This window comes from Lampetra planeri, chromosome 47, assembly GCF_965212315.1.
Source record: "Lampetra planeri chromosome 47, kcLamPlan1.2.h2, whole genome shotgun sequence".
Taxonomy (NCBI): Eukaryota; Metazoa; Chordata; class Hyperoartia; order Petromyzontiformes; family Petromyzontidae; genus Lampetra; species Lampetra planeri.
Genome location: NC_136153.1, coordinates 5,726,627 through 5,748,125, shown reverse-complemented (window position 1 = coordinate 5,748,125; position 21,499 = coordinate 5,726,627). Strand labels below are relative to the sequence as shown.

Here is a 21,499-nt window from a genome sequence, read left to right as displayed (position 1 = left end):
GAACTGTACACGTGCATTTAAAAATCCGGACAGCATCCTCTCTCTCTCACACACCACCCCCCCCCCTTACTGGAGCACAGAGCAAGTTGGGAGAAGACAGACAGAGCACGTGGCCCCCCCCACACACACGTGAGCGCACGTGTGCTGGTAGCGGCGTCACGTGCCATTACAGAGTTGGAAGGGGGAGGAGGAGGAGGACGGACTGCATCGCATGTTAAAAACATTAGCTGCTGCTTCTGCAGCAACAACAACAATAGGGCAAGGCTGCGGCGGCGTTGGGCAAACACATTTTGGCCGAAACGTCGTGAGAATTAAATTTTATTATGTTGTATTTTTATTATTTTATTATTTCCCTACTACGTGACTTTACCGAAAGAACCAAGAAGATGAATCCCTGCAGTCACGAAAGCTTTAAATCGAAATTTAAAAACACATTTTGTTACGTGCCACGAACGAAAGTGGTATATAAGTGCAAATGCGATGCAACACGTGGCAACGCTCAATGCAATAATCACCTTCAAAGCGTTGATGCAATTGTCAATACAGTACCACAATACCTTTTGGGGGGGGGGGGGGGTGGACATGGCTAACACACACACACACACCTCTAATTGGACGTCTGTGAAAGGGGAAGAGCTTTATAGGTCATCGGGATTCCTGCAGTAGAGACTACGGCAGTGATTCTTGATCTGGGGTGCGAGATTTTTTGACCTCCCCCCCCCTCTCAAATGACGTCACAAAAAGTCAGACCCCCCCCTCAAATATGACGTCACAAAGCTCTGCCCCCCCCCCCCCACCAAGAAAAATGCTTCAAATCGCTTTAAACTATTGTCATTGTAGTGCGTATTTAATGTGCCGCTGCACTCTGATGTAGGAGAAAACATTTATTAAAATGTCTATTTAATTAAGTAGAACGTGTTGTCTATATTTATTTAAAGTTGCGCATTTTGATGAGACGTCACATTTCTCAAACCACCCCCCTCGTCACAGTCACAAATGTCTGACCCCCGCCCCCCCCAGGTGCGTGACGTCATTTATGGACGGCCCCATAGGTAATTAATCGAAACATAAATTAAGCACGGGGCACGTAAGTACAACTACTTTGTTTCATCAAACCCTACGTATTTATTAACATTATTTTGTTTTACGATGTAAGGCTGCAGGCGAGGTTATAAGCACCACTGGACTACAGCATTCCAATTCATTGAACCACCACCACCAACCACCCCCAACCGATCTGGTGACCCAACATCTACCCGGCTCCACGCCACCCCTTCAAACCCGCCTTCCAGGAACCCGACCACCAATCACGCGGCCCCATCGCTGACACTGCCCTCCCGTTACCCATGGCAAGTTTGTTCATGTTGACCGTGTTTGTTTGGATACCACGCGCGCACACACACACAGAGTTCCTGGACGGCAACAGGGAAGGGGGGGGGGTCGGAGAGATTGGTGTCTGAATGGGCCGAGACGAGAAGAGAAAGGGGGGCAAATTGGGGCTTAAATGCCACTTGTTAGTACCACTCCCAGGGCTAAATCACATACCTGTCAACCCTTTATCAGTGCCTACTTTATTAGACCAGAACTTATTAATATACCCTGCCCTTATAAATGTCAACGTTCATCATAGTCCCATCACAAGGGAGAAACACAATCACCACTCGTACACTCACACCCATACACTCTCATACCTATCAACCCCGTATCAGTGCCTATCTTATTACAGACCAATCCAGACCTTGTTGGTCACCTAGTGGCCTTATAAATATCAACGTTCATCCTACAAATTCCCATCACAAGGGAAAAGCATGTATTTTTTTGCCCGTGTTGAAACGGCTGTATGGACCTGCAAACTAAAATTTGCCTGTACAAGAATACGGAGTAACCCGTACGGGTTGACAGCTATACATTAATACGGCAGTAAAAATAGCAGAATTAAATGTGATGTTTGTTTACTGCTAGGCGGTATTACAACTGCGGTAATGGTAAATTATTTTCGCAAAGTGCCTTTCGACTAGGTACTCAGACAGGGCGATAACTCTTTGGTTCTTTCGGTAAAGTCGCGTAGAAAGAAAAGAAATTCAATAATAGAATACGACGTTTCGATTGCAACACAAGCAATCGTCAAGTCGAACTAAATTTGAGAGACAAAACACAGACACGGTGACGATTTCTTGTGTTGCAAATTAAACGTCGTATTCTATTAAATTGATTTTCTTTCTACGTGACTTTACCGAAAGAACCAGAGTAATTCCTGCAGTCACTAAAGCTTCAAATCAAATTTGAAGGGCGATAAATAAATAAATGCCACGTGGAAGCGGCAGTCAGTGAATCAAAAGAAAATCAATGGGTGTTGAGGTCTTTAAACACCGTAAACATTAATTATGGAGTTATTGGTATGTACTGTTAACAGGGCCCATTTACAATGTAACAACTTTGCGAATGTAAGCAGCACGTGGGTGCATGTTACATTAACAAGACACAGCAGAACAAGTCATATTTAAATCACATTTATGCTACCAATATACAATTCTTACACAACTGAAGTACATCCAAAGATTGTAAAGTGTAGGCCTACAGATAAGGCAAGTGCACGCCACATGAAATGTCAAGAAATGCTTACAAAATGCAATTATTTTCACAATGTTTGGTAAACTCTCAAACTCAGTTAATTTCCAGGGATTTTTACAATTCAAAGGCATTGTCATGCCGATGTGTAATTCATGCAAGACAGTTCATTATTTGCACACAAGTGCGTTTTGAAATCCGCAAATGACAAACCTCACATTGCCAGGATACAAATGATAAGTTTAGCTCTCCAATGTGAGTATTTGGTTTGTACCCGCTCCTACACATCACAACGGTGAAAACCGATGCAGTCTTGCACCCATCGTCACAGCCCCAGAATGGCAGCACATATTGCCTCTACGATTCGCATGCGGACTACGTTGTTATCGACTGACATGTGGCTCGGGTAATACACAGTCGACCGCACGCGGCTGTCAGCAGAATGTCACAGTTGGATGTTCAGGTCCTTCAACCAATCCAAGGTGGCAGTAGACTGTGCGGACAAAAAATCAACACTCTTCAACTGTTGACAGTGCTGTGGAAAATAACCATTATGCTCTCATGTAGCAAGAGGGCCTTGTGCCAGATCATACGCACGTACAATGTCCTACAATTGAAGAAGTGCAATATTTTGGAATATAGGGGAACTGTACGGAAAGTATATATAAACTTTTTTGCCTAGCTATCCATCATCGCGGGTAAAATTAAATATAAGCAGAACTCCGTTCCTTCCGTGCGACAGTTGGTCTGTAAAGCAACGAAGGCCGATGGACTTTAAAATATTTCAATTTGTATGCAGACACAGAATGGAGTTAAGCATATATCTGTGGGACTGGGTGAACATTAGCTTATATATGTATGTACATTGGTCAAGTGTGGTTATCCATTTGCCTGCACTCAGAGGCAGAAGAGTGCTCTGAGTTGGATAGGCAGGTATGACCAAGGAAACAATCCAAAGTAAGTTTTTTCCAGCAAAGACTTGCCCCGGTGGTCAAGTGTTTGAATTTAAATTGCACCGAATCTCATTCATTGCTTCATAAGCCACTGATATAAGTGCCATAAAACCAAAGTTTAGGTTGTGGTTACCAAACCTTGAATATGGTTCTGTAGTATTGCTAGAATGAACTTCAAAACAGTAGAGTTTACCCGTCATCAGGAATTAAAGGGAGTCAAACTGTTAACTTGTAATTCGGTACTGCACAAGTGTAATTAACAATCTCGTGACTTTACCGAAAGAACCAAAAAGTATGGATTCCTGCAGTCACGAAAGCTTCAAATCAAGATTAAGCTTCTAGTTGTCGGTGTTCCAATATCAGGAAAATAAAACAAACATTCAGTGTCATGCAAAAAAAAAAATGCTCAAGATATTTGCTTGTATTCAATTAATGAAGTAATTATTTTAAATACTTTATCAAGTCTTGAGACCACATATTGGGCCCAGCATTTGAGGTGGTCTTGTACCACAGTGAACCATGTTGAGCGATATTTATAAAGCAATTTAGGCACTACAACTCCTCTTCCTAACAACGCTTTACTTCGCACATCCACAGCAAACATAAATAATAGAGATTCTTATCCGAACACTTACTATCAGTGGCGTAGCATGGGTTAGACTTGGGCCCTGGTGCAAGGAATGAAATGGGGACCCACCCCTGTCAAATCCCCCTCCCCTCTTCTTCAGAGCCCAGCAAGCCTATGCCCCTCTGACTCTATGCGTGCCAGTGCAGTTGCACAGCCTGCATACTCAATAGCTGTGCCACTGATTACAATTCGTTGCTTTTAAGCGATAAATGTATGTTCCGGACATACTAGTTTTCAGAGCTGCTTCACCATTGACATCAGAGCATCTGGATGTAAGTAGTATGTACATGTGTATGTGAAACTTTTTTCACACCGTACGTAGCCAACCGTGCTAATCAGCCACTTCAGTGCCATGGTGCTGAAGAGCTCTCATTATTAGGCATATTACAATCCACCCAACATTCAATAAATTATCACAATTTGGGGTTGTGATTAGATTCAATAACTTTTTTTTATCTCATCTGTACAATCTCGTATTGTCCACCTTGTCTTTATCAAGTTGTCTAATTCGTTCCATTAGCCGAAAGATGATATTTTCACTTAATTTAAATATATCGTTAAAAAAACTAGACCATGAAATGCACGACTCGAGACATGTATCCGGAATGTAAGCATCTACCTTGATTGACTAAAAATTATTTATACATCTAATAGAAAGGGCGCCATCGTGGTTAAGATGTTGAATACCTCGCCTGGTACAACAGGAGGTTGTGGGTTCAATCCCGACCCTTGATGCCTGTATATTTGAAGTCTGCATGTTCTCTCCATGGTCGCATGGATTATTCTCCAGGTCATCTGGTTTTTCCCTCTACATTTAGAAACATGTGTTTAAGCGTATTTGGCTGCTATAAATTTCCACATAAGCCGCTACATTGAGCTATCATTTGTGGCCAGGTTGTTGCTTCTGAAAAGGAGCTATGTTTTTCAATGGGCCTTACCTGGTAAAAAAAAAATTTCGTTTAATAGTTTAAAAAGCATGTATGGCCACTCGCACCAAAACTACGCAATTTAAGAGGCTGTGAACCCAGACTGGAGTAATGACAGCTCATGGTAGCCACATCATTGCGATTGCCGGGAACAAACAAACCATTAAAATGCGGGCATTATGTTTCACCATGAAATGCTTTTCCACGGGAAGGAATTCTGCCGTGTTCGAGCGGGCCTATGCTATGAGCCGTGTTTACGAGGTAGCCCACAGATGCCAGGCGTTTATTGGGGCCGACATCGCAGCTTTGAAATGCGACACCCGCGGCAGCATCAATCTGTGGGACTCGTGCTCGGGACGGCAGGTATTGACATCGGCGGCGGCGAGTCACTTCTGTAAAAATAAAGAAACAATGACGTAAACATCACATGAGAAGAAAATTCACGAAATGAAGGCAGCATTACACATTTCAAAGTTGCGCGACTTATTATAAACACTTCACCACAAGTGGTCCTTCACAACAATGCTTTTGTTAGTTTTTCACAAATGGCCATAATTGCCTAAATGGTTTAATGATATCATGGGGGTATTATGGCCTCTTATATAATGCATAACCACAGGCAACTCGCAAGGAACATGTATTATCCTAAACACAGCTGCTAGACGACATGCGGCAAAGTACATTAACGGCATGCTAAGTTTTGATTTAAAGCTTTCGTGACTGCAGGGATTCATATTCTTGGTTCTTTTGGTAAAGTCACGTAGAAGGGAAATAATACAAATAAAACAATATCATTCTCACGACGTTTTGTTTGCAACACAAGCAATCGTCATCAAGTGTGAAAACCACAGCAAGAAAATTTGTGAAAAAAGTGGCGGTTTTCTTGTTGTGGTTTTCACACCTGATGATGATTGCTTGTGTTGCAATCGAAACGTCGAGATAATTTTATTGTTATATTTTTGTTATTTCCCTTCTACATGACTTAACCGAAAGAACCTAGAATATAACTGCATGCAATTCGATGGATTTATTTAGTAAAAAATGTGAAAAGAAGCAATGGTTGGGTGGGTCAACGAGGACAATAATACAATAGAGCACTGAGCAGGCGAAGCTGATAGCCTGGATTTGAATCGGGGCAGGCAACTGTGATTAAACAGGGTTTCTTTGTGTAGTGAGTCCAGTCACCAATGATTACGTGAAACAACCATCACAATAAAATAACATTTTTTATTTATTGCAGCTTATTCCAGCTCCAACAATAAAACTTTTGTTTGCATCTGAATGACATACGATAAACATGCTTTGCAGGCCGTATAAAGGTTTACCCCGATTGTGAATAAAGAGGCTCTATGAAGTGACTTCAGAAGTGGTTATTTGATGTCAACTTCTGGGGCAATTCTCGAAACACAGGATGGTGCACTTCTCACTGCAGAAGTTCCAAATCGAAATTTCTTCGACTCATTACATGATTACCGATTTTGAAATTTGTATATAATTGGGGGGGGGGGGGGCAGCAAATATTTGGAGATCCATCGGTCAGACACCACCATTGCATCGAGAAAAGCGGTCAAGAGACCGATTACTGTGATCCTGCACTGCGTCTGCAAGGGACCTGTCGGAATATCGCGAGGGATGAGTGTTGTGATAAAACACGTCAGATGGATGGAGGGAAAGACGGACTCACCAGCTTCTGGTCGATCTCTGGGAAGAGTTCCAGCACGACGATGTCCAGCAACAGATAGGTGAGCTACAGTAGCAGCAGCAACAGCAGCGCAAAGACACGCGGACACAAAGAAGACAACGATCACGCCTTTGGCGTCATCTGGTCCAACACCATGTGAGACTAGGCTCTAAGAAAAGCTGTCTCTGGTGTGGACCAATCATTATCAGAGTTGTTTCTTTTTGTTTGCATTTTGACTACTTGTGTTGTGGTTATTGCAAACATGATGCCTTGTATAAAGGTGTCAGTTTTTGTACCAGTTGAAAGGGTAAAAACCTATTACTATAAGACAACGATCCCCCGTTTCGCTTTACAAACCATATTGGGAAATGCTGTTAGCAAGCAGATATAAAGGCTGGTAAAGCACAGAAGAGGGTGGGGTGTGAGGTCATAGTGTCGTGCGCAGAATGCCTGCACCACCGCTTTCCACGCATGCACGCACGCACATGCAAGCGCACGGTCGAAACCACTGATGAACACACAAACACACGAAACCAGCGGGCAATCCCGCAAGCTGTTTCACTCTCCCTCAGACCCATGACCCTGGGAACCATGAAAAGGTGCTTGGGACTGCATGCACGTGTCTGATGGAGAACGTGGCCATGAAGCGTGTGTCAAGGTATTTCAGTCACTTGAATGAATCCACTTGCGTGCATCACACGAGACCCAAGAAGCTTAGCTTTGAAGCTTCTTCAAACTGGAGCCACAAGCCACCACTTCAGAGAGAGTCAGGAGAGTTTATATCGCCAAGTAAGAACTTGAGCCTATATGGGCTCTTTTACAAGGTTGACCTGGTGAAGATGGCCATAAAAGTAAGACAGTGGTGATAAAACGGGCCTTGCCTGCTTGTTGAGCAGAGGCTGCTGCAGCCCATCAAACAGTAGCTTGATTCCCTCGTACCGGGCATCCTCTCCGATGCACTTCACCAGCATGTCTAAGGGCCGTGTCAAACACAAATTAGATCCCAGCGAGAGAGCAGCCACAAAACATGAAAACGTTCAACGATGAGAGACACAGCACAGCATGCGAAACAATTATTCAAGCACCGAGGGATCCTCTTCGATAGAAATGAAAACACGCCGCTGATCGAGCGGGCGAAGGAATATTAAAGCGCCCAAAGACAGCGGAGCATAAAAAACGTGAAAACACCCAGAGTGTAGATTTAAAAAAATAAACACGCGCTCCACAGTTAAGTTGGAGAATGTGAGACCTAAATTTTGAGAAAAGTAAACATCCGAGTGAAACAATGAAGAGTTGATCTAACATTAAAACGAACGTGCCGTGATGTATTTGAGGAAGATTCGAATTAAAAACGGATAAATACCAAGCAAAAAAAAAGAAAAAAATGTACCCTACACGAAATTTAAGGCTTTAATTAATAAAAAAAAGACTTTAAAAGTGTCTTTCAGGAGTGCGACATAGGATACTCGCGTTGTCGCTGCAGTGCGACTGTAACTTATAAAACACCACTGCAGTACGAGCACTCCTTCGTGAAGTCACTCTCGACTCTGCCTAATTTACAAAGCTTCAAACAAACAAGAGCTACTTGTTTGCAATACTTTCCAAGAAAGGTTAGAAGTGTTGTAGCGCAATTCACGACTCCGAGGCAGGTTGCTGTTAGGGGCTCACGCCACGTTTATTAAGGGCTCACGCCACGTTAATTAAGGGCTTACGCCAGGTTGTTAAGGGCTTCTGCCGAACCAAAACCTCCCTAGCCTACAACTCCCCAGGGGACAGGGTACTGGGATCCCTACCCCCGGCTCACCCGGCTCTCCACCCTGCCCCGGGCTGGGACTACCCCCAACCTCGGCCGGTCGGGCGGAGTAGCCTCCCCTATAGCCTCGTGTGAGGATCACCTACCCGAGTTCCCACTCCTACACCCCCGACCAACCCCGGTTACATTCCGGGTCCCCCTTTAAATACCCCCCTGGGGGCATGACGTCACCATCCCTCAAGGCCCGCCTGACGTCACGTTCCGCGACGCAACTCTCTCCGTGGGCGAGCGTGGCGTGATGTCACCCACTACACCTCTACATATGTATTCAAGGATTAGCTAGGTTCGTACGTCTAGAACAAAGGGGACACGGTAATTGTTGTAAAACTCATCCAATATGAACCACATTGTAGTTTAACGCTTTGTTGTTATTAGGTAGGGGTTTACCTTTTTTAAAAAGCTGTCAAATTCAACAAAGGGTTGCCCAAATATTGGAGACAAAATAGAGCAAAAAGTCACACGCAAACTGATGTTTACCCGAGAGCTACCCATTAGTTTCCGTATTGCCGAGTGATTCACTGAAAAAGCGTGACACCAGTGGTTCTTAACCTTGACTGTAGCCTTGCACCCCTTTGGTTCTCAATCGTAAAGACATTTATGTTAATAGATACATAGCTTTGTGCTTCATTTGTGTTTCGATGATTTACCTTCTAGAAATATCTGGCATGTCCCGCACCTCTAGAAAGGGCATCTCGCACGCCCCGTGCACCCCAGGTTAAGAACCACTGTGTTACACAATCCACGCAGATGTATTATTTTTCCTAACTTGTTGATGTCGCTTTGTTCCTTTAAAAGATCATGATGAGTTGCTGCGCCGGGTGTCGCAGGTCACCTGGAATGTAGGACATCATGCCCTGGAATGTCTGCTGGGCTCGGAGACGCTGCTCTTCGGGAGTTCGGGAAGGGTCTTTGTCAAAGAACAGGACGTCTGCCACAATGAGAAGAAAAAAAACAAAAACCACCGTTAAATTAATTAAAATCCTAAACTCAACATTCATGCGCAGAAGGTTTATCACGAGGGAAATTGTGCACATGGGTTGAACAAAAAATAATCAGCACTGCTAGAGCCTCGGTAGATGCGAGGCCAAGGCCTTAGAGAGGTGACTTTGCCTGAGGTTGAAGAGCACCTTGATTGAGAAATTGGAGCTGGCAGCTCAGTGCTGGGTTCCCAGAGATTACAATAGAATAAAGTCGTGGAGTGCGGAGGGTTGTGGACCTGGTATATGAGGAATGTTCAAAGAGGGGAGAACCTATGATGATGATAAAGGAAAATATGATAGAGGTCACCAAGATTTTGATAATTGTCATGACAATAATGATAACGATCATGACAATGATCAGTGAAGGGGACAATAATGATGGAGAAGACGACGAGAACTATGATGATGATGCCAACAATGATTATTCAGACAATGCTGGCGATGATGATGATAATAATGATACCAACAATAACTATTCAGACGATGCTGGTGATGATTTTGATGAGGATGATGATGACGGCGACAATTTTTACAATGACAATTACGAAAACTAACATGGCGTTGAGTGAAAGCATAAATGGGAAGACCAGGCCAGAGGTGGCGACACATGGTGCTCACCTCTAAGCAGGTGCAGGAGCTCCTCCAGCCGGTGCTCCTGCAGCAGCTGGCCTATCTTGTAGGCCAGGTAGTGGTCGCAGTAAGCCTCCAGCGTGTGCTTCAGCAGGATGCGCCCCCCCATCAGCAGCTGGTGCAACCAATCGGGTATCTTGAACACTATTCGGCCTGTGGTCAGCAAGGTGCCAAGAGGTGGCATGAGGATATCAACATCAGTGTTAAACTATACACTATTTTATTCACCTAACAAATGTTTTATTTTACCAGGTAAGGCACACTGAGTTATATAGCTCTTTTTCATAAGTGACCTGGCCACAAATGATAGCTCAATGAAGTGGCTCATAAGGTGGAAATTTATAGCAGCCAAATACTCTAAACACATGTTCATTGAGAATAGTTTTTCCCCCTTTTATCTGGCAACAAAACTGGTGTTAAGTTGTTGAAACACCTAACTGAAACCTTTTACAAGGGATCATGTTTGCATTTTGACCACAATACTTGTGGTCAAAATGCAAACAAAAAACATACTCTGATAATACATGCATTGTATTTGAAACTGATTGGTCCACACCAGAGACAGCTTTCCTTTTGAGCCTCGTCTCAAACGGTGTTAGACCAGAGGACGTTTGAGACGAGATAAAAGGGGAAAAACCTATTTTCATATTTTGGTACTGGCAAAGGAGGTCCCACATGTTCATTCTTAATGTGGAGAGAAAAACCGGAGGACCCGGAGAAAAATCAACGTGACCACGGTGAGAACATGCAAACTCCAAATAAACAGCAGGTGTCAGGGTCGGGATTGAACCCACGACCCTCCTGCATACCAGGCGAGGGAGTTAACATTGCGCCACAGTGGCGCCCTGTGTAAAGTGGAGGCACAACGCACACACAAACAGAAACTGCAGCATGTCATGTAGGCACCTCCATATGTTGAAGGATAATTAGCCAAGTCACACATTGGTCCAAATGGGTTTTAAGAGATGATGGTACTCACAACTTAACCAACTACCTGTCATCCACAATACAAATTATGAAGTGCACCTGTTTTTATACTGAAGTGACATAGCCGCCTTGAACGGCAAAGCAACTCAGGGTCTATGGAATGAGAGTTGAACCAGTTCATTGCGTCAACAGGTCCAGCATTTGCCTGCTTAAACAGATGTTGATGAAAAACATTGGCAAAGAAGACCCATAGAGCAATGGAGCAAAATGTGTTTTTTTTGGATGGTAACTCACAATTTTTAAAAAAATATGTACAACCCACAATTCACCAAGAGAGTACATATTACATTTTGGACAAAAGTGGCCTCTTTTATGGTCATTTTTATAATTTTTCTAATTCTTTTAAAAAGCCATTTTTTTTTACAATGTTACCCCCCCCATATTGCAATATCCCCCTCTGCGCCAGGCTCGAGGGATCGTCGGCCAAACCACTGCAGGACCAGCACTCGCCACGAGACCGATGACAATGGTGATGACGAATGGATGCAGAACATCGCACCCGAAAATGTTGCAAAGAACAGAGCCACTTACCCACGAACAAGAGGTAGTCATAGATTCCGCTCACGGTCCTCTCCTCCACAAAGAAGTTGGGGCCCCTCTTCTTGTCACAGCCGTCAACGCGGCTGGCATTGTCGCCGAAGAGTGGGCTGAAGATCTGTGGGGAGCCACGGGTTGGGGCCACTTAGAGTAACTGCTAAATCATGTTTCACCTAAGACGGGCCGGCAACCAAAATAATAAGAAGAGACATTTTCTTTTCGAATTCGGTAAAAAAACACTCAATATTTCAAGAGCCACAATGCACGTGAATTGGAGTCGGTGGTCCTTAATGTATAATGTCACGAAGCAGTCCCTAATAGAGCCGCAGGTTGCTGACCCCTGACCTATAAGTACGATTTCAGTTTTTGCGATATGACGATTATCGCAAGAACAGTTCACCACAACTTTGTTATTTCATTACCATTGTTGTTATACTGTTGTTGTTGTGCCTTCCTCAACTCCCATTTGGATCGAAGGTTACTTAAAAGATCCTCAACCGCAGTAAACTGAACACAGGCCTCACATAAGCCTTCTAATAATAGCAAATTAAACTAATCCTCATAACGCACATGCTGGCAATTACACAATAGATAATTGAAGAAGTAAATTAACTATGTGATATCACCACCATGCCATTAATTACGTTTTGCAAAGCACAAATAGAGTAAGGTCATGGCTATTATTTGGTCCTTTCATTACTGTGTTATTTCATATATATTTCGACAGAAACTAAACTCAAAAAAAAAATTAGTGTAATCATATTTAGTCAAAGTACAATACAATTATCGTGGACCTTATATTATATAATGTATCATAGTATCACCATATTGCGTCGAAATTTTTAAGTTGATTTGCTTAACAAGATAAAAATTCAAGAGACCAGGATAGTCTCATATGCAAGAGTGACTTGTGGCACCAAACTGACACAAGAAAACATCTATTATAAAGTGCGGTAATAAAGTAATTATAAATCAAGAGAAAAAAATAACTGTGTCGCATGAACTGAAAATTTTGCACGCACATAAATCAATGTAAAATACTGCATTACCCCTTCGCACAAGGTGGCTCTGTCACATGTTTAAAATGATCATAGTAGAATTAATTTAAAGAAACATGAAACGGCTAGAGTGACTATTGTGCAAATATATAAACAGACAAGCACACATATCAAATGTTAATCATAAAGGATCGACAGCACAGCATTAAATTGTTATATTGGGTGGGAGAGTAATCGAGGACGTTCCATCATTTGAGACGATATTCCCTGGTGTTTGGCGCGAGCACAGATCCACCCTGCAGGCTATCAGCGCCGAGCGGTGCACACGCGCGTCACACCTTCGCATCGCACTTCTGGCTCGGGCTGAGGACGGTGATCTCGTTCTTGCCGGGCTTGGGCTTGGGTGCTTCGCAGGAGACCACAAAAGACTGGATGAAGGGCTCCAGGTGCTGCCCTCTCTGCAAGGGCACGGCCGCGGCGATGGCAGGGGAGAGAGGCTTTTGTTAACGAGCCAGGCCGATGAAAGGGTTAAGAATTTTTTTATGTGTATGCACTTGTTTGTGTCTGTCCGTCAGTCTGACTGTCTGTCTGTAAACACGGTGGTCATGGTAACTGGAAGATTTTGCAGTTTTGTCCTGGATTATTCTGTTGCGTGTAGCCACTTTAAGATGTTCCTTGTTCATGTTTTTGTTTGTTGCGGTTGCACCCGAGTCAAGAGCCGCATGGCTCACAGGGCTATACCTAATAAATGAAACTGAAACTCTCGGAAAGACGATCCAATGTAAATGTGATTTTATTATAAAGCTGTGTTGCTATTAGCGACTCGCGCTATAGCAAAACCGGCCAAATTAATAAAAGTGCCGTGCAGCCCTTGCCAATAAAAATTTAGCAATAAATGAATCCGCCTTTTCGGCCAAGGCGATGATGTCACACGCCCATAACGTGTCTTGCTCTTGCTTCCCCATGACGTCATTAGGAATGACATCATCTCGCAACGTCACACGCCATGTAGCATAATCTCGTCCGGCTCAGGTGATAAAATACTACCACTAATTAAATACTTTAGAGAACAACAGCATTTTGGAAAGCTTGACAGAATCGATGCATTTGTATGGTGTTTCTTCCTTGTTTAAAGCAGATACAACCCAATACTGTCTCTTAGTTGTAGATACACTTTTGGCATTGTGTCCTCGGCTATCAGAAACAAGTTTGAACTGTTGTTAATGATAAAAATACTTTAAAATGACAATCCGTCAGGCCGTCGGCATAAACTAGTGACATCACTCCATTGATGTTGAAATACAATGTATAGGGTATATGCGCAGGGTGGCAAGGCTTTCTCTCCGGGATCGGGTGAGAAACACGGCTGTCTGCCAGAGACTCAACGTCCAGTTGGCACTATTGAGCGTGGATTGAAGCCATCTACGATGGATGGGTCATCTGCTAAGGATGCCGAAAGAAAGACTCCCACGGGAGACGTTCCAAGGACGTCCTCCAGGCTAAAACCCAGAGGCTGCCCGCGATCGTGCTGGAAAGACCGGGGCGGTGCGCCTGGCTGAGGAGAGACAGGAGATCCGGGAGTCACGGTTGATGCCGCTGGCGGAGGACAGGGCAGGGATGGAAGGCCTTGGTGGAGTCGCTGCCCCCACGACCCCATTCAGTTCGGAAAAGCATGCTGATATTGATTGATTGAAGAGTGATGTGAGAGCGATATAACTAAAGTGCAGTAATGATGCACTTGACTACAAAAGTGTCGCATTAAAGAGGCCCGAGACACAGCCGAGGTAAGTACCTACAAAAGCTATTTGTTTAACTACTGTCCATTCCACATTGAACGCCCACCATCTTAATCAACACATCTGTGAAAGAGAACTTTATAGCTCATCGGATTCCTCCAGTGTCAATAAATATTCTTATTCTAGAGGGTGTGAATAATTATTAGTGTGTGACTCTCAGAATAGTCGGACAACCCCTCATATTGAACCCAATTCGATGACCGTTGAGAAAAATACCAAATCTGTGAATGTCTAAAACGTTTACCCACCTCTTTCATCAGCCGAGGGACTGCTTTGAAGATTTTTCCTGCCAAATAAAAGAAAGAAAAATAAACTTGATCATAACAATAATAATATTATTCACTTACACACGTGCACACTATCCTAAAACTTTTACACTCGAGTTAGTGCACACACGGGCGAGAGCATGCAGGCCAGTTTCCGTATGTGGGTGAATGGTGAGTACGCACGTGGGAGAGTGGGCAGAGGGTGGCTATGTATCGATGAGTGAGATGTGGTGGGTATGCACAGTTTGTATGTATATCGGCGAGTGTGCAATTGGACTGGATAAGAGGGGGGGGGGGGTTAAACAAGCGTGGCGCAGGCGAGAGACGAAATGGGCAGATGTGGTATCGGAGGACTTGAAGAGCCGAGTGGAGGGCAGTGTCAAGATCAGCCTCCGTGGAGGTGGTTCGCGAAAGATGCTACTTCAGCGGCAGTAGGGAGGACACATGGTGTATCGTCCATCGGTTACAGTCTATGAACCAACAAAGACCTCGGCTTGTCCCCGTGACCTCCTGGCAGCGAGCCTTTGACACTTCACATGGCCTCAAAGTGCACCTAGTCTGGTCAATGGAGGTTGTTGCAGTTGTTGCGAATGAATGTGTGCAGGTGATCACGTGAGTGTGTATGGACGAGTGGTAATGCAGAGGTTTAGCATGCTGTGTTACAAACCTGGCGACCAGAGTTTGATTCCCGCTCATGGCCAACACTAGTGATCATTATCTGAACTGGTCCTGGGCCTCCTCTAGGTCGAATTAGTACCTGGTGTGGTGTGTAAACAATGCCACTCGGGGAGACAAAGGCAGCTGGGTGTGGTGCTGGCCACCCATCCCCTTTCATAGGTGCTTGCTAACAGCACTTGCCCCAAAAGTCTGTTAAGGCTATAGGAATATTTTTCCCTCTGTGTATGGATCAGTACGCGAGGACACAATGTACGAGTATCTGTAGATGAGTGCGCATGAATGAGTACGTGTGGATAAGCATGCGTGGATGAGTATGCATGAAAGAGAAATCATGAGTAGGTAGGTAGGTACAATCATGAGTAGGTAGTAGGTAGGTACAGGAAGAGTAGTTACAGGTGACTACGGGTAGATGAGTGTGCCCAAGTGTGCACGCTTGCCGATATTGACGTCTGGGAAGGTCTTGTCGGAGAACTGCGCCTCTCCGTCACGGGACAGGAAGTCCACGAGGAGCTGGCTGTGTGTGAGCGTCGGGCGCTGCAGTAAGCTCTGCCATGCGGTGATGACAAACAAAGACAAAGATTCCCTGTATAGCCTTAACAGACTGTTGGAGCAAGTGCTGTTAGCGAGCACCTGTGAAGGGACGGATCGGCACACGACGGGGTGGGTGGGCAGCCCAGAGGTCGCAAACGGGTTTTGATTCCTTACCCGTACCCGGTCGCACCAGGGTCGCAAACGGGTACCCGTACTCGATACCCGGCTACCCGTACCCGGCCGGGAATCGGGTAGGGTACGGGTTTCGGGTACCCGATTGCGACCTCTGGGATGAAGCCATGTTGAAGGAGCGGGTGGGTTGATTCTAGGAACTTGAATTGTGAGAAGAGACAAGACGTCGGGAAATGAGTGACAAACGGTTACTCACCAGTGACTCACGGCCTTCTCACTCATTGGTTGGGGTGAGTCACGTGCGGCTACCCGTACCCGTACCCGTACCCGGCCGCACCAGGGTCGCAAACAGGTACCCGTACCCGTTATCCGGCCGGGTACGGGTAGCCGAGTATCGGGTACCCGATTGCGACCTCTGGGCCAGCCCCACGCCCGGCCGCCCTCGCCTCCCTAAGCGGTGATGTTCTTACACATCGCACCAGGTACCCGTGTGAGGCTGAGTCGACCTAGGAGGCCCAGTAACGGTTCGGATAAATCGTCACCGGCGTTGGCCGTGAGCGGGAATCGAACTCGGGTCGCTGGGCTCGCCGCGCGGCGTAGCGTTAACCGTTGCACTCCCCGCTCCCCATACGATGACGATGCAAACACAAGCGCATGCGGCAATCCCACCCACCACCGCACTGCAGCACAAACCCTCCCCCCCACCCCTCTCCAGGTGTGGATCACCTCAAAACTATGCAACCAACCACCAACACTTTAACTCAGTTAGTTACTATATAAAGAGTAAGCACTCTGGCATTTGTTAGAAGGCAAGCCAACAAAGGTAACAACATTTGCTCCCCATAAAAAAAAACCCTCTTTCAGCATGGTGCTACAATGAACAGACAGCAACCTGTAATTATATCATGCTCTGAAGTCTTAAAAGCATGCTAGAAAGCATGCCAATGTGCCTAACCATATGTCTTAATGTGACGAGCCCTTATCCAACATTCTAACCTCTGCGGATGGATTGCATGGATGCCTGTGACAATAAGAATGTCCTTGGTTAGGGATGAAATAAATGCAACTCAACAATACCTGCAAATAACAGTGCCTCTTGCTGGCTCTCTGCAGCATGTACATGCTGTGTCAAATCCACTGCTGGATGAGGGTCTCCCCACGCCTATACCGGCCGTGTATAGGCATGGGCGAGACGGTGACGACGAGGGGTATATAAAGTGCAGTACAACAGTGCATTTTGCTGCACTGCCTTCTGCTGCCCCCCACGTAGCCCTGCAGTTTCATGGCAACATTTGAGGACACGAAGGCCGCCCATCCAAGTAATATCCTGGCTCGACACTGTTATATTGGACACATTTTGGGTGAGTTGATCATCGAGAGCATGAGATTATTATTAAGTTTTAGTTTTCTGTGAGGGCGACGTACCTGCAGGTATAGCTCGAAGCCCTTAGTCTTGGACTCCATAAACTCGAAACCCTTTGATCCGATCACCTTCTTTGGAGGAAGCTGAGCATCGGGGAAGGAGCCTGTAAGAATGTCAGGGGGGGGGGGGTGGAAAAGAGAAGCCACAATATTCGTCACTTGGAAGCCACCTTGAGTTATTTAACATATATTATAACTAAACTATTTTTACTGGTAGGAACCTCCTGGTTACACCAGCTCACAGGGGAGTATTGTGTCCGTCGTGCAGCGAGGGGCTGGGTGGGGAGGGGCTGGGTGGGGAGGGGAGGGTAGGGAGGGGCTGGGTGGGGAGGGTGGGGCTGGGTGGGGAGGGGAGGGTGGGGAGGGGCTGGGTGGGGAGGGTGGGGAGCGGCTGGGTGAGGAGGGTGGGGAGGGGCTGGGTGGGGAGGATGGGGGGTGGGAGGGGTGAGGCTGGGTGGGGAGGGGCTGGTCACTCCGTGGTGCCCTTATAAAACTCAACGTTTAACCTACTCACGCCGGCTTGTGCCCGCCCTCACAGTCGGGCATATTTGCGGAATACACCACGCCGCCGTTGACCCTGGCCATTGACGGAGCAACCCAACGTTCCATGCAAAAATTATAAAAATACACTTTTTTTGGGGGGGGGGGGGGGAGCTCAATAATGCATATATTTTTTGCACGGCAAGTGAGCTGTGACGTCACATCTGTCACGTGACCCGCGCACGTGGAAGCGTAACGCATTGTAGTGTAGTGGTTAGCGCGCTGCGCTACGAACCCGGCGACCCAAGTTCGATTCCCGCTCACGGCCACCACCGGTGACGATTATTTTAACCGGTCCTGGGCCTCCCCTAGGTCGACTCAGCATCAAACGAGTAACTGCTGTGGTGTGTGAACATCGCCACTGGGGAGACAAAGGCGGCCGGGCGTGGTGGATCCAAGTCCCGGGCGAAGCCGGGTAGTACAGCTAGTTGTGTATAAAATACATCAAGCCAACTTGTCCATTAGAAACGCCAACGAGCAGTAACGTTCTCTGCAAGTCAAATGTTTATTGTCATTGTCAAATTAATGGGGAGCAATAGTTAAATGACCATTGCCAGGGTTTCCGTTTACAGCAACAGTGTTCGGATCCACGCAACTGCCATACATCTAGCTATTCTAGTTAAGAAGTACATCATCATTACGGTAATGCACCTCGGACAGAAATGGCTGCGGGCATATGTAAACGCATTCTCCGGCGAAAATCGCATGCGAGTTATGAATACGGAGTCAGCCTTACCGTGGAATTCCGTGAGCTTGGTCTGCAGAGCGTAGAACTCGTCGTATTTGCGCTTCACAGTCCAGTGATTGTGCCCGGGCTCATCTGCCGATGGCAAGGTCAAAGTGCACGTCAGTAGTGGCTTCTATTGTTGTTCTCCTTCATGGCGTTTGGTGGTGGTGCTGCTGCTGCTAGTGCTGCATTGCACAAAACCACTTGCGTGGCACAACCCGTTCACTGACCTGGAACCTATGCTGAATATGCATACAATGCCAGCAACAACAGCGAATGACATACACACCGCATAGGATATTCTGCTAATGATGGTGGTGGCATTGCATTGATTTAAATATACTGGACACAGCCACTCATTTAGAAGGATCTTTGCCTCTACAACAGCCCAGGGGTGTGATTTCATATGGTGTTGGCACAATCGCAGATATTTCTGCTTGTTAAAAGAAAATTTAGTAAAATATGAAGACAACATGATACATTTAGCCGTATTTCCATTAAATATAAGCATAACCTAACTAGGCGCCTGATGCAATTTTTTTCTACTCGACACATTAATATAACCCCAAAAAACCTGTTTTATGGATGCTTGGATACGTACGGTGCAAAAGAAGTCCAACGTACAAACATACGCACAACAACGTACGTACATGCACACTGCCGCCGGACGGCCCCAGTCCACTCACCGGGCTTTCCGTCCAGGCGCTGAACCTCGATGAGGAAGAGGAAGGTCTTCTCCTTGCGGGCGTCGTCGAAGCCCACGTCCAGTGAGACGGCGCACACGCGCCACGACGAGAGATCGCGCGGCGCCGGCGGCTGTTGCTGTGCCAGCATCGCCGCGGCCGCCGCCGCGTCCTCCAGGAAGTCGTCCTCCTCCACCATGTTCGCCTCCTCCACCTGCTGAAGGACGGCGGACGAACAAACACACAAGTGTCGCGGGAGAAACACCTGTTATGATGACTGGGCGCCACAGTGGCGAGAAGTTAACTACCTCGCCTGGTATACAGGAGGTCGTGGGTTCGATCCCCACCCTGACGCCTGGTGTCTTTCCCCGTGGTTGCGGCGATTTTTCTTCGGGTCCCTCCGGTTTTTTCCTCCACATTTAGAATCAAGGTGCGTTTAGAGTCTTTTGGCTGCTACAAATTTCCCCATGACAAGCCACTTCGTTGGGCTATCATTTGTGGCCAGATAAAATTCTGAAAATAAGAGCTATATAGCTCAGTGGGCCTTACATGGTAAAATAAAAAGTTTATTTCAAGACCGCCAAGGCACACTCCACTAGTGGGTAGAGTGGCCAGCTCCATGCCGGCCACCTCTTGTCTCTCCATTGCTGTCATTCAAACACACACACACTGCAGAAGGTACTTATTTAAGGCAGATTCAATTTCGGTGAGGCCCAGAGGTTGCAAACGGGTTTTGATTCCTTACCCGCACCCGTACCCGGCCGCACCAGGGTCGCAAACGGGTACCCGTACCCGGCCGTACCCGTACCCTACCCGTACCCGGCCGGGTACGGGTATCGGGTACCCGATTGCAACCTCTGGGATGAAGCCATGTTGCAGGCGCAGGTGGGTTGATTCTAGGAACTTGAATTGTGAGAAGAGACAAGACGTTGGGAAATGAGTGACAAACGGTTACTCACCAGTGACTCACGGCCTACCCGTACCCGGCCGCACCAGGGTCGCAAACGGGTACCCGTACCCGGCCGGGTACGGGTAGCCGGGTATCGGGTAGGGTACGGGTATCGGGTACCCGGTTGCGACCTCTGGTGAGGCCCCAGGACCAGTTCTGTACCACTTGTAAGCTGCAGCTGGATATCGCAATCACTGATTTGTCACTACACTGAATGTGTGATCGATCCACCCTTGCGCATAAACAACGGCGAGCGATGATGAATCGACCAGTGCACTGCAATCCTGAAAAACCTCGGTTCCATTTCTGGCAACGCGACACTACGACGATGGGAGTGGGGCCAAAAAAGGGGAGAGAGGTGCACGTACCAGGCCCAGCTCGTCTGGGTCCTCCATGACGGGCAGGCCTCCCTCCAGCGTATTGCTCTTGAACACATGCTTGAACTTGCTGCTGATGCGGCCGATTCCAAAGGTCTCACCGCCGCGCCGGTTCAGCTGCCTATCATTGGCGGCAGAACACATTCGATCAGCCCCCGACACTCGCCGATTCACTCATTTCTTCAGTCACGTTCGAGAGTCGTGTCGAGTAAGTATAACCCCGAGGCGGCCCGTGAACCCCGGGCCGGTTATGGTGGTGCACGCGTCAAAGCCAGAACATTTGGAGCGAGTGGCGTAGCTGCCGAGCCCATGTCGGCGATGCAACTGCCCCAGAGCCCAGATGCTCGGCTACGATGATAGGCGGTGGGGGGCCCATTTAATTTCCTGTACCAAGGCCCATGCCAACCATTTTAAGACACTTGGGGGGGGAAGTGGGGAAAGTGGACACCCAGCTACAGGGAAATGAGGCACATGTAGGTGGCAGTGCAGTAAGTAGAGCTGTCTGTGTAGAGTTGAAACAGAACATGCAGCGAGTGAACTAATGCACGACCGCTGTACCCTGCTCCACCCCATGTTCACACATACCAGTGTTTATACAAGCAACGCAGCAGCTTGCCAAGGTGTCAATATTGATGTTTAAATGTGGGCCATTTACAATTTTTGCCAGGAATATTTGAAGAAAAAATGTCTGAACTGT

The 21,499-nt window shown here is 46.5% G+C and overlaps 1 protein-coding gene across 1 annotated transcript in view; it reads right to left on the bottom strand.

Moving 5' to 3' along the window:
• Positions 1-2,494: 2,494 nt before the first annotated feature.
• Positions 2,495-21,499, bottom strand: part of SNX14 (sorting nexin 14) — a 35,260-nt gene continuing 16,255 nt past the window's right edge. Inside the window, exons 17-29 of the mRNA XM_078615499.1 lie at positions 20,794-20,923; positions 19,480-19,693; positions 18,803-18,886; positions 17,530-17,630; positions 15,879-15,987; positions 14,746-14,783; positions 13,040-13,159; positions 11,698-11,821; positions 10,168-10,332; positions 9,402-9,497; positions 7,638-7,729; positions 6,760-6,822; positions 2,495-5,467 (exon numbers count right to left, since the gene is read on the bottom strand). Of these exons, the coding sequence (XP_078471625.1) occupies positions 5,462-5,467; positions 6,760-6,822; positions 7,638-7,729; positions 9,402-9,497; positions 10,168-10,332; positions 11,698-11,821; positions 13,040-13,159; positions 14,746-14,783; positions 15,879-15,987; positions 17,530-17,630; positions 18,803-18,886; positions 19,480-19,693; positions 20,794-20,923 (1,342 nt within the window). The 3' untranslated portion in view covers positions 2,495-5,461. The remainder of the gene's footprint in view (positions 5,468-6,759; positions 6,823-7,637; positions 7,730-9,401; positions 9,498-10,167; positions 10,333-11,697; positions 11,822-13,039; positions 13,160-14,745; positions 14,784-15,878; positions 15,988-17,529; positions 17,631-18,802; positions 18,887-19,479; positions 19,694-20,793; positions 20,924-21,499) is intronic.